The 13,747-nt window shown below is 42.8% G+C and overlaps 1 protein-coding gene across 2 annotated transcripts in view; it reads left to right on the plus strand.

The window, feature by feature from the left end:
* Positions 1 to 8,109: 8,109 nt before the first annotated feature.
* Positions 8,110 to 13,747, plus strand: part of VPS13A (vacuolar protein sorting 13 homolog A) — a 238,608-nt gene continuing 232,970 nt past the window's right edge. For both annotated transcript variants that reach the window (XM_080670231.1, XM_080670232.1), the window contains exon 1: positions 8,110 to 8,397. In XM_080670231.1, the coding sequence (XP_080526357.1) occupies positions 8,298 to 8,397 (100 nt within the window). In that variant the 5' untranslated portion in view covers positions 8,110 to 8,297. The remainder of the gene's footprint in view (positions 8,398 to 13,747) is intronic.

A 13,747-nucleotide genomic window follows, 5' to 3' on the forward strand; every position in this document is an offset into this window, starting at 1 on the left:
GTTCAGTTCCTGGTCAGGGCACATGCCTGGGTTATGGGCTCGATCCCCAGTGTGGGGCATGCAGGAAGCAGCCAATCAATTATTCTCTCCCATCATTAATGATTCTATCTCTCTCTTCCTTTCCCTTCCTCTCTGAAATCAATAAAAATATATTTAAAAAAATAAATTTTGGGAAAACAAAGCCAAATTTATAATAAATAAAATAAAATTACAATCAATTCAATATTTTTAGAACAGATATGAATCTGTATGAAAATTAAGAAAATCCTTAGTATGTCATAGTTAACACTCAAATGGGAGAAAAACCAATTCAGTAGTTAAAATATGTGGTTTAAATGTCATAAATGAATTATTCATTGTGATTTTCTAATCTGAAGTTTAATTGAAATATATTTAGGATTTATTTTAGAAAATACGTAAGAATTAATTTATAATCACTATGACTTAAAAATTTTTGTTTAAAAATTGATTACATCAATTTAAAGACTAATTTGGAAGAATTTTATGTCAAAAATTCCACTAGATGGTGCTCTTATAGCTTCCTCTAAAGGAAAACTGCAGAAGTTTGAATCAGTCTGTGATACTACATGTGAGTTTTATATATGCATATCTATAAGAACTAAATATATAAAGTATATAAGCTACACATGACATGGACAAAATTATTAAAACATTAGAGCATATTACATCTTCTACATCACATCTGTTGTGCACATGTATATAGACTGGGGAGCCAGGGGGTTGTTCTCTTACAACCCCACATACATGCTTATGGTGTTAGTAAGGGTATACCTTGTAGATATTTATAAAAGTACATGAAGTTAGGAAATAGTTTTACAGATAGTTTCTTCAATATCTATTTATGGGTTAGCATATTTATGGGCAAATTAAATAAAGAATTCAGAGACAAACTGTGATTAAAGCAGCCAGGATGTGTGGAGGTGACTGTTTGGTTTATTTCTGGATCAGTTAAGATTCTTACCAGTTATAATGTTATATTGTGATGATAAAAGCATGTACACTAGGACAAGAAGAGCTTAAATACTGTAAAAATAAAAAAATAATATGGACATATATTGAGTTAATGAACCCTCATTGACAATGAGCATTTTAATATCGAAGGAACTGTGTGTATGTAAGTACTTGGTAAGTGCAACATGAATTTAATTTTCTTTAAAAAAATACACACACTACCGGTAAACATAAGGTTCAAATTTGCTAGTAACCCTTGGTTATTAAAATCTACACTTTTAAAATAACTGGTTAGACATCGCTTAGGTGTGGAATCAAAAGATTTTGCAAGTACTCACTAACAGCTAAATTTGGTTGAGTTTTCTCAGTGTTTATCTTTCTTGACATCACTACAATTTTGCTGTTGTTAACCACCCCTTCTTTCGATAAATCCTTCTTGGGTTTCTGGGTCATCCCACTCCAAGTACACCGATTCCTGTACTAGGCCTTCTCTGTCATGTCCATTTGACTCTCCCCTACATGAGAATGTTTCTTCACTATTCAACCTTTGGTCTGCTTTTCTTTCTCTACATTCCTTTACTCCATCCACATATTGAGTATGGATAATTGCTTTGTTGTAGGGAGCTCTCAGGAGTCTATCTTTTGTTCTGAACTCTCACTGGGACCCCATTTCTTATTTTCTCTCACTAGACAAATTACACTGTGTCCTAGATATTTCCCCCTAGGTTTTAAATCTCATGGAGCCAATCAAAATCTGCACTCTTCTTCATCTCCTATAAAACCAATGCCTTATTTTTACATTCCAGTTACTACAAATAATCTTGGGATTATTTTATTTATCTAATCAGTTTCCAAGGCTCATAAATTCTACCTTTATGACCTCCATTTCATTTATGCCTTTCTATTCACTTAAATTGCCATGACCTAGTTGAGATCTACAATTACCCCCTGCCTAAATCTCCTGGCTGTTCTCTAACTCTGAACTTTCCCACCACACTCCATCCTGGTCGTCCCATTTGCTCATTAAAACTTTAGAGTTATATTCTTTGGCATTAAAGAATTGCAATTCTGGAAGCACAAATTCTGGCAGAAACCCAAATAGTGTCCCAAGGGTGAAGACAAAGGGCTTTTATGAGAAAAGGAAAGAACTAATTACATGAAGAGAAGAAATTCCTATTGTGCTAATAAGCTGAGTTCCTCTTTAGCTATAAATGGTTGGATACTGATTCTATCATCAGATAGAGAATCCATAACTATCGATCCTTATGGTCAGGATATTCGCTTTCCTGCTGGCTTTATAAACAATTGTGATAAAACAATGTTGGTTTGGGTCTTTTCAAAGGTCCGGTCTGATTCAAACAGTCTGAAGATTCAAGGAATAGGACATGCAAAACTGTTCGTCTGGAATGGCTGCTCTGGATTCATTTTAAAATGGCTCCACTTATGTCAACTTTCACACTAGTCAGTGCCTCCTATCGGTATGTTTCAGATTATTTGCACTAACAGAGGGGGCTGGCCTTAGAAGTACCCACTGAAATGCACAGCCTCTGTGGGAAGCACATGTGCGCGCGCGCGCACACACACGCACACGCACACACAGGATCATACAGCCTCCAGTTTAATCAATGGTTCACCTAGGGAGGCAGAGAATAGAAGCAGGAAATAGAGATATTGGTCAATATTCAAAAGTTCAGATAGGCCGAGGGTTCATATCTGCAAGGACTTCCAAATTCTGTCTAAATCAAGAGTGGCTCAGGAATTGGGAGCTGGACTGAAGAAACAAGGAAGAGGCTGGTATCAGCGGGTTCAGTCTGCAGTGAACAACCTAACCCCACATTGCTCCTGGTCACAGGACCATCAAGCACAGATCCCCAGCACTTCATATGGGTGGCCTATCTATCCCCTGCAGCCTTCATTGTGTCCACATCACACTTCGCTGCCTAGCCTGCTCTTGATTATCCCAGCCCTTGATCCTTGGACTCATTGTCTATTTATAGACCGGCAGTTGCAGTCCTGACACTATCTCTGACCCTGAGGCTGGCTTCCGTCCTCACCCACAATTTGTATTTACTCCTTTTAATGCTGCTGCTTCCCTCTCTCAGTCCAATATCTCCCCTCACTCATACTGCTCATACTCAATTGCAGGACCTGACTTGGCTCCCATAGAGAGAAATACGTATGAGAGACTGTTAACTAAGTATAAAATTGCTAATTAGTGAAATAGTGAAGAAGAGTGGTTTAATGTATCACCCAGGTAGTTACAGCAGGAAGTGAATAGAACTTGAAGGGTTGAATGGGCAAAGGGAAAGAGGTGGAAACTTAGAAGGAGTCCACGGGCTGAAACTCAGACCTCTAAGGAGGGGAATGCTTGGCTAGGTGTCTCTGTTAGGGGAAATGATGAGGTTGGTTCTGCTGTCTCTGAGATGGTGCAAAATGATCCTAATTGTGCGAAATGTAAGTCAAATGCAGGTGCTGCTAAAGAACTGCTGGTGTCTGAGTGAAGAAGGGTTACTGGGTTGATGCTCACAAGAAAAGGAAGTAGACAGGAAGCCCTATAAGGAACAAACAGAAAGAAGCACGGCCCTTCTTCCTCCTCCAGCCCCTCTATAGCCCGCTCTTTGCAGAGTCTGACTAGGAGTCAGCTGTGGAAGATGAATGTGGTTTGCCCCAGCATCACAGAGCAGATATAGAAGGGTAGGTTTTACACTGATTGACAATAATTCAATATCTGGCAGGAAGGCTTTTCCTGCCTTCCACAAATATCTGAGTGCTTACTCTGTTCTAGGCATAGAAGATAGAACCACGAGTAAAACAATAATATTAATTTCTCCCTGAGTAGCTTACATTATATTATATACACTACAGTGGGGAGAGAGAGATGGACAAGAAGGAAATAAGTCCAAAAAAATAGCATGTTAGGTAAGTGCTCTCAGGAAAGATAAAAGCAGTGAAGGTGACAGGAGTGCTGAGGGGTAGGAAGAGAACAGGTATCAATTTCAACCCGGCTGTTCAGGAAAGGGCTGAAAAAATAAAAAAAGACAAGAGAGCAAAGACACATGGAGTGAGTCATGCAAATATTTGAGGAAAGAGCGTTCTAGATAAGGGCAGGGTAGAGGGGAAGGCCTCTTAGGTAGGGCCTTATCTACCATTGTAAGGGCTGTGGCCATTACCATGGTGATGTGGGCAGTTATGGAGTACAGAAATGACATGATCTGACTTATGTTCAGAAGATCTGTCTTACATTTGGAAGGATCCTTCAGGGTGCTCGTTGGAGATTAGATTGGCCTCCTTGGATCCATTCACCTTGGTCCTGCCAACAGGACCTTAATTCTGGATCTAGGGTCTTGCTTGCCACATACATCGTTTCTCTCTCCCACTGCAGTGGTAGGTAGGCCCCAGCCAGGCTCCAATGCCCCTGCTCCTGGGCTGCAACTTCACTCCACAATCAAAACCTGTCTCCTTGTTTGCTTTTGTACCCACTGAATTGAATAGTCTTTCCTCCAGTCAGTCTACTTCTCTGGTGGTATGTTTGGTCTTGTGAGTGTTGGTGGTGGCTTCATATCCAACATTTGTTCATTCTTTCAACAAATATGTATTGAAAAACCTATTATGTGTCAAGTGTTCATGCAGGTATGGTGATACAACAGTGAACTAGACACATTAGCTCCCTGTTCTAGAAGTGGCAATGGTGGGTGATACAGAAATTTAAAAACCCTAACCTATCTAATAAAGAGGGAATATGCTAATTGCCCATCACTCCATCATAAGATGGCTATGCCCACAGCTGAAGCCAAGTTCCCATAAGGAGCCTTAATGAGCAATCAGCAGGAACCTGAGGCTACGCCCTCCCTCACCCCCGTGGGGCCTCAGACCACGCCCCACACCGGGCAGGGCTTGACAGGGGACCTCAAGGTGCACTTCCTGTCCTGGTGCTGGGCTAGGGGACCTCAGGCTGCTCCCCCCGCCCCAGCGCCAGGCCGGGGAACCTCAGGCCGCGCCCCCGACCAGGTGGGGCTTGACAGGGGACTTCAGGCTGTGCCTCCCACCCTGGCACCAGGCTGGGGGACCTCAGGCTGCAACCCCCGCCCCAACACCGGGCCAGGGGACCTGAGGCTGCACCTCCCTGCCTGGTGAGGCTTGACAGGGGACTTCAGGCCATGCTCCCCACTCAGCGGGGCTTGATATGTTGGTTTGGGTCTTTTCAAAGGTCCGGTCTGATTCAAACAGTCTGAAGATTCAAGGTGCACCCCGAGTGCTGGGTCGGGGGAACTCAGGCTGCGCCCCCCTGCCCAGCGGGGCTTGACGGGGGACCTGAGGCTGCACCCCCCTGCCAGTGGGGCTTGACAGGGGACCTGAGGCTGTGCCCCCCTCCTGGTGCTGGGCCGGGGGACCTGAGGCTGCGCCCCCCCCCCCCCGCCTGGCGGGTCTTGACGTGAGACCTCAGGCCATGCCCCCTACCCAGCGGGGCTTGACAGGGGACCTGGAGGCACTCCCCCCACCCCGGTCTGGGCTGGGGGATCTCAGGCCACACCCCCTGTCCTGATGCCGGGCCAAGGGACCTGAGGCTACGTCCCCTGCCTGGCAGGGCTTGACAAGGGTGGGACTGGCAGGGTCTGGATCTAGCCCAATCGGGGGTGGGGGGCCAGGTCTGGGTCTCACGTGATTTTGAGGCACATGTGGGTGGGCGGGGACTTGACTCTGGGTCCCATGGTGCAACCCAGACTCTGACAGGAGGAAGGTTTTCATATACATTTTACAAATTTTCTTTCATCTCTGACACTTCTATTACAGAGAAAGGGCAAATAACAATATTAAATTATTTCCTCTAATTAATCCCTTTTTAATGTGCACGAATTTTGTGTACCAGGCCACTAGTATGGAAGATAATTTCAGAGAGTGATAAATAAGGTGAATATGACAGTGTGACTGCTGGCTGCTTGAGACTGAGCAGTCAGGGTCCACCTTTATAATTAGGTGATATTTGGGTAGACACCTGAATGACAAGAATCAGTCATGTGAAAATCTGGGATCAGCAACACTGATGGACATCAGCACTTGGGACTCCGCTTCATGTAGGGAAGTGCTCCGTCATTTTCTTAGAGCCAGAGGAAGGTGCTTGAAAATCCCTTATTATACATCTCTCTCTCTCTCTAATATTTTACTGGGGACCACAGAGTAATTGATATTTTAATGTGTTCTGATAAGGTATCATATACAGATACTTTTCCTTTTTGAAAATTTTACCAAGTACCATGCACAGGGACAAAAAAGCAAAGCATCATGTAGAATCTCTTAGCTCTCAGGCTCATATCATGCTCTGGGGCAGCCCCTACTAGGCCCCAAGGTAGCAGAGCCTTTAAAAAGTTATTTCAAAATAACTATAGATTCATAGAAAGTTGCAAAAAAATTTCCAGGGAGGTCCCATATACCTTTAACCCAGTTTCCCCCAACGATAACACCTTGCATAACTATAGTGCAGTATCAAAACCAGGAAATAAAGACATGGGTATCATCCATAGAGCTAATTCAGATTTCACCAATTTTATATGCACTCATTTGTGTGTGTGTGTGTGTGTGTGTGTGTGTGTGTGTGTATAGTGTTATGCAATTTTATGTAACCATTACCACAATCAAGATACAGAAATGTTCCATAAACACAAGGCTCCTTCCTGCTATCCATTTGTAGCTACACCCAACTCATCCCTCCTCCCCATACCTAACCATTAGCAATTGCTAACCTATTTTTTGTCTCTAAATTTGTTTGAGTGTTTTATAAATAGAATTATACAGTTTTTACTAAGCATAATGTCCCTCGTTCCACCTAAATTATTGCATGTACGGATAGTTCATTTCTTTTTATTGCTGAGTAGTATTCTATGGTATGGATGTACTACATACAGGTTGTTTAACTATTCATCTGTTCAAAAACATTTGGGTTGTTTCCAGTGTTTGGCTATTATGAATAAAGCCACTATAAACATTCATATACAAGTTTTGTGTATATACAGGTTTACATTTCTATGGGGTTATGTCCAGGAATACAATTGCTGGTTTGTGTGGTAGACACAAGCTTATGAAATTATTTTAAAAAAGAAACTGGCAAACTGTTTTTCAGAGTGGCTGTACCATTGCACATTCCCAATAATGCATGAATGAACCATTTTTTTCCTGCATCTTCGCTAGTATTTGGTATTAACACTTATTCTTTTTTAACCATTTTGATAGGTATGTAGTGATAGTGATAACTCATGTGTGGTTTTTTTCATTTTCTCAATGGCTAATAATATTGAATATATTTTCATGTGCTTATGTGCCATGTGTATATCATTTTCAGGAAATGTCTGTTCGTGTCTTTTGGCAAACTTTGGAAAGTTCACACATCTCTATATGGATTCTCCACCAAGGTTGGGACCTTGCTCACAAACTTGTTAGCTCTTATTCATGGCTGATTTCTTTAACTCTGAATCTGAAGGCACTCTCTATGGGATGAAAGGCGGCTCTGCATTTTTTATAAAAATATAGTGCTATCTCAGATGCAGGGAAAGGGGCGCAGAATTTAAATTTCTGTATCACCCACCATTGCCACTTCTAGAACAGGGAGCTAATGTGTCTAGTTCACTGTTCCCTTCCCCCCACCCCCCGAGTTTATTCACGATTTGTAGCCGGTAAATTAAGTGAGCTGCGGTAGCAGTTACAGGCATGCAGACATTTAGGCTGGTGGGACACAGGAAGCCAGCAAAGCCAGGCGCCCCTGCCTCCGAACCTGTAACAATGGCAGGGGTGCTCCCCAGAACAACCATCAAAATACCTAACAGCGAAAGTGCTGGAATCCATCCCGCCTTACTTTTTAAGTGCGGGACCTCCAGGTCCAAGCGCTTGGGGGGGAAGGGGTTTCTTCTCCTAGATAGGGGGTGGGCCTTTCCCTGCAGGGCGAACCGCCCCGCCCCCGCCCACCAAGACGGCCTACTAGTTTCCAGGTGGGGGCGGGGTCGGAGTCGGGAAAACTCCGCCCCGTTGCCAGGCGATGGGGGAGGAGACGGAAGAGGAGCTCTTGAAGAGGCGGCGGCGCAGCCGCGGTGGCTCCCCGTCCCGCCCGCGTCTCGCTCCGCCCCCGCCCTTCCTCCGAGCTGCGCACGCGTCGCCGAGCGGCCGCCTCCGCCCCTGCCCGCCTGAAGGCGGGGCTGCGGGTCCCGCACGGGCTACTCTGGGGTCGGAGCTGCCCGGGAGCGGGTGAACCGAGCGGCCTCGAGGAAAGGGTGCGGGAGGACCCTCGTCAGAAGCAGGAGCGCTGGGGGCGGCCTCCGTGTCCACCGCAGCGGAGGAAGATGGTGTTCGAGTCGGTGGTCGTGGATGTGTTGAACCGGTTCTTGGGGGACTATGTGGTGAACCTGGACACGTCCCAGCTCACTCTGGGCATCTGGGGAGGTAAAGAGACGGTCGCCGTCCCTCAGTCCTGCCTCCCTCCTGGCCTCTCATTGCGCGAGCGGGGCCCTACCTTTTTGGGTCCTCAGGCCCCCGGCTTGCCCGGCGTCGCCACCTGCCACCGCCCTCCGGGGTCAAATTACGTAAAGCCGGGCGGCAGTTCCAGGCCTTCGCCCACGAGTTGTTTATTTTTTGGCAGGAGGGGAAGGCGTCGTGGGTGCTGGGTGGAAAGGCCCTCTTTTTTCGAGCCGTGTGGCCGAGGGTCCCGTAGTTGGACTCTGTGGGTCTGGAAGTTCAGATTCGTCCTCTCGTGGCCCGGCTGCAGCGGAGCTGGGTGAGGGGAGGCAGCCAGGCATACCTGTGCTTGGTCTCTTCCCTGTCATTCCCCTCTTGGGCTATGACGGAGGGCCCGGGAGTGTCGCACGCCGCCTCGCACGTGAAGGCAACACGCTGTGACCAAAGACGCCCTCTTCCGTCCTGCCCCAGCCTCTGGGTGTTGCCAGACCGGGGTGTGTGCTCGGGCCACGGAGCCCGGGTTGCTCGGCTGGATTCGGCTGATAAGAAAAAGTGAAACTCCTGTGCGTAATAACTCAAAGGGGTGGTTGTGTGTTTTCAATTCACAATCTGACCCAGAATGTCTTACTAGTAGGTTTGTGAGGCTTTGGGGTTGTGGGTTGGAGAGAATTACTGACTTTTTAAAGAAACAGGTGCAGCTGTGCAACCTGTCAGATCTGCAAAAGATGGGGATGAACCTGCGCTTAACGTTGTTGCTTAGATAGTGAAGGATGAAGCTTTACTTCGCATCTGTTTACTCTAGTGCTCTACCTTATTTAAAGTCTCATTTTCAGTGCTTTCATTTTTGTAATATGCCCTTAGAAATCAGATTCCTTTTCTTTATGAAATGAATCTCCCAGACCAAGGTTAGGGTTATTATTATTTTTTTTGGTGTTTGTGAATAGTGTGTGTGTGTGTGTGTGTGTGTGTGTGTGTGTGTGTGTGTATTTAATAAATTAACGATTCTTGAATATGCACACACTTTCAGACTTCTTCTAAAATACTTTTTAATCTTGATTTTTTCCCTTTATGACATAGTGTAATCATAAAGAAGACCTCTTGTTACTTACTAATCTTGGTACCTCGTACCATAATAGCCTACAAGAACTAGGGACATAGTGCTAGGTCAGCATCACTGATTAGTAACAGAAACTTGCATATTGTTTCATCTGTGCTGCTTCTCATTTGCAAAGTTAAAATAGTAAAACGTGTCTCCACCTACCTCAGAAGGAAGCCATAAGAATATTTTGTGGTATACTTTGATTTATAGTGGAAGTTTGATTCTACATACAAAGTGGAGGTTTGTGTGGAGTGTGATTTGACCTGGGATTTGATTATTTAAAATTTACATACATTACAATTCACTCTTGTGATGTACAGTACTATGTGTCTTGACAAATGCAGAGACGTGTATACACCATCTGTCATGATAGGGAAGAGTTCCAACAAGACTCCCAAATTCCCTCTGCTGCCCTTTTGCAATCCATTGCACCCAGCCCCCACCCTTCCTCTGGGAACCACTGTTCTGTCTCTATCCCTACAGTTTGGTTTTTCTCTAGAGTGCCATGTAAATGGAATTATATGATGTGGCTTTTGGGGTCTGGCGTCTTTTAGTTTCACTCCTTTTACTTAACTTCTTATGTAAAATGAATTTGAGAATCACCCATGTGTTGCATGCATCAGCATTTCATTCTTATACTATTTAGTAGTACTTTCATTGTATGATTGTACTATAAATGTTTATCTCTTCATGGGTTGAAGGACATTTCAATTTTTGGTAATTATGAAGAGCTGCCATAAATATTCATGTACTGGTTTTCATGTGATCATAAATTTTTATTTCATTGGATAAATACCTAAAAGTGGGATTTCAAGGTCATATGGTAAGTGTGTATTTAATTTATGTGAGGCAATGAAACTGCTTTTCAGAGTAGCTTTACATTTTGCGGTCTCCCCAGCATTGTACTAGTGCTTAATTGCTCTGTACCCTTTCTAGCACTTAGTAGTGTCACTTAAAAAATCTTTTTTTTTTTTGCCATTCTAATAGGTACATAGTGATAAAGTGTTATGGTTTTAATTTTTACTCCCTTAGTAATTGAAGTTGTTGAACTTCTTGTTCTTTGCTGTTTGTATATTCCGTTGAAGTGTCTGTTCGTCTTTTGCTTATTTAATTTTTTTTCTATTTCTATTGATATTCACATTTTAAATTCACCCTTTTAACATGCATAGTGTTTTTTAGTATAGTCACAACATTGTGCAATTATCAACAATGTCTAATTCTAGAACATTTAAAAATTATTTATTATTGAAAGTATTACACATGTCTCCTTTTCCCCCCATTGATCTCTCCATACCCACTCCTCACCAGCACATGTCCCCGCCACCCTACTGTCTGTGTCCTTTGGTTACGCTTATATGCACGGGAGTCTTGGTTGATCTCTTTTTTTTTAATCCTCACCCAAGGATACCTTTCCATTGACCTTTAGAGAGTGGAAGAGAGACGGTAAGCCAGAGAGAAACATCAATTGGTTGCCTCCCGCATGAGCCCTGACCAGGGTCCAGGCCAGGGACAAGCCTGCAACCGAGATACACGCCCCTGACCGGAATCGAATCCGGGACCCTTTGGTCTGCAGGCCAGCGGTCCATCCACTGAGCCAAAGCAGCCAGGGCTGCTTGATCTCTTTTTTTTTTTTTTTAAATATATTTTATTAATTTTTTACAGAGAGGAAGGGAGAGGGATAGAGAGTTAGAAACATCGATGAGAGAGAAACATCGATCAGCTGCCTCCTGCACACCCCCTACTGGGGATGTGCCCGCAACCCAGGTACATGCCCTTGACCGGAATCGAACCTGGGACCCTTCAGTCCGCAGGCTGACTCTCTATCCACTGAGCCAAACCAGTTTCGGCTGCTTGATCTCTTAACCCCTGTCTTCCCTCTGAGGCTCGATGATCTGTTCCATGCTTCTATGTCTCTGGATCTGTTTTAGTTGATCAGTTTATGTTGTTCATTATATTCCACAAATGAGTAAGATCATGTGATATTTATCTTTCTCCGACTGGCTCATTTCACTTAGCATAATGCTCTCCAGGTCCATCCATGCTGTTGCACATGGTAAGAATTCCTTTTTTTTTTTATAGCAGCATAGTATTCCATTGTGTAGATGTACCACAGTTTTTTAATCCACTCATATGCTGATGGGCACTTAGGCTGTTTCCAAATTTTAGCTATTGTAAATGGTGCTGCTATGAACATAGGGGTGCATATATCCTTTCTGGTTGGTGTTTCTGATTTCTTGGGATATATTCCTAGAAGTGGGATTACTGGGTTTAATTTTTTGAGGAAACTCCATACTGTTTTCCATAGTGACTGCACTAGTCTGCATTCCCACCAGCAGTGCACGAAGGTTCTTTTTTTCCCCACATCCTTGCCAGCACTTGTCATTTGTTGATTTGTTGATGATAGCCATTCTGACAGGTGTGAGATGGTACCTCATTCTCGTTTTGATTTGCATCTCTCGGATGATTAGTGACTTTGAGCATGTTTTTTCATATGTCTCTTGGCCTTTTTTATGTCCACTTTTGAAAAGTGTCTATTTAAGTCCTTTGCCCATTTTTTGATTGGATTGTTTATCTTCCTTTTGTTAAGTTGTATGAGTTCCCTGTAAATTTTGGAGATTAGGCCCTTATCAGATATAACATTGGCAAATATGTTCTCCCATGCAGTGGGCTTTCTTATTGTTTTGTTGATGGTTTCTTTTGCTGTTCCGAAGCCTTTTATTTTTATGTAATCTCATTTGTTTATTTTCTCCTTAGTTTCCATTGTCCTAGGAGCTGCTGTATGGGTAAAGATATTGCAACGACATATGTCTGATATTTTGCTGCCTATGGATTCTTCTAAGATATTTATGGTTTCCCATCTTACGTTTAAGTCCTTTATCCATTTTGAGTTTATTTTTGTGTATGTTGTAAGTTGGTGGTCTAGTTTCATTAGAAAGATCATACACCATGACCAAGTGGGATTTATTCTGGGGATGCAAGGCTGGTACAATATTCGCAAATCAATAAACGTGACACATCACATAAACAAATTGAGAGACAGAAACCACAATCATATCAATTGATTCAGAAAAAGCATTTGACAAAATCCAACACCCATTCCTGATAAAAACTCTCAGCAAAGTGGGAATAGAGGGATCATACCTCAACATAATAAAAGCCTTACATGACAAACCTACAGCTAACATCATACTCAATGGGCAAAAACTAAAATCATTTCCCTTAAGAACAGGAACAAGACAGGGATGCCCACTTTCACTGCTCTTGTTTGACCTAGTACTGGAAGTGCTAGCCATAGTGATCAGACAAGAAGAAAAATAAAAGGCATCCAAATTGGAAAAGAAGAATAAAACTGTCATTATTCACAGATGACATGATATTGTACATAGAAAACCCTAAAGACTCCGTCAAAAAACTACTATACTTAATAAATGAATTCAGCAATGTAGCAGGATATAAAATTAACACCCAGAAATCTTTGGCTTTTTTATACACCAATAATGAACTCACAGAAAGAGAAACTAAAAACAATTCTATTTACCATTGCAACAAAAAAATTAAGATACGTAGGAATAAATTTAACTAAGGAGGTAAAAGACCTGTACTTGGAAAAGTATAGGGCATTGAAAAAAGAGAGGAAGACATAAACAAATGAAGAATATATTGTGTTCATGGATTGGTAGATTCAACATCATTAAAATGTCCATACTACCCAAAGCAATCTATAGATTCAATGCAATCCACATTAAAATACCAATGACATATTTCACAGACCTAGAACAAACTCTCCAAAAATTCATATGGAATGAAAAAAGACCCCGAATAGCTGCAACAATCCTGAGAAAGAAGAACAAAGCAGGTGGGATCATAATACCAGATATCAAGCTGTATTACAAAGCCACTGTTCTCAGAACTGCCTGGTACTGGCACAAGAACAGACATATAGACCAATGGAATAGAACAGAGAACCCAGAAATCGATGCAAGCCATTATGCTCAATATTTGACAAAGGAAGCAAGAGCATACAATGGAGTCAAGACAGTCTCTTCAATGAATGGTGTTAGGAAAATTGGAAAGATACATACAAAAAAATAATTCTAGAACATTTTCATCACCCACAAGATAAACCTCATACCCATTAATAGTCACTATAAATTCGTAATCTTCCTCCACTCCACCTCTGGCAACCACTAATCTACTTTGTTTCGATGGATTTGCCGATTCTGAATATTTCATTTAAAT

This window comes from Plecotus auritus (assembly GCF_963455305.1).
Source record: "Plecotus auritus genome assembly, chromosome: 5".
Lineage (NCBI taxonomy): Eukaryota > Metazoa > Chordata > Mammalia > Chiroptera > Vespertilionidae > Plecotus > Plecotus auritus.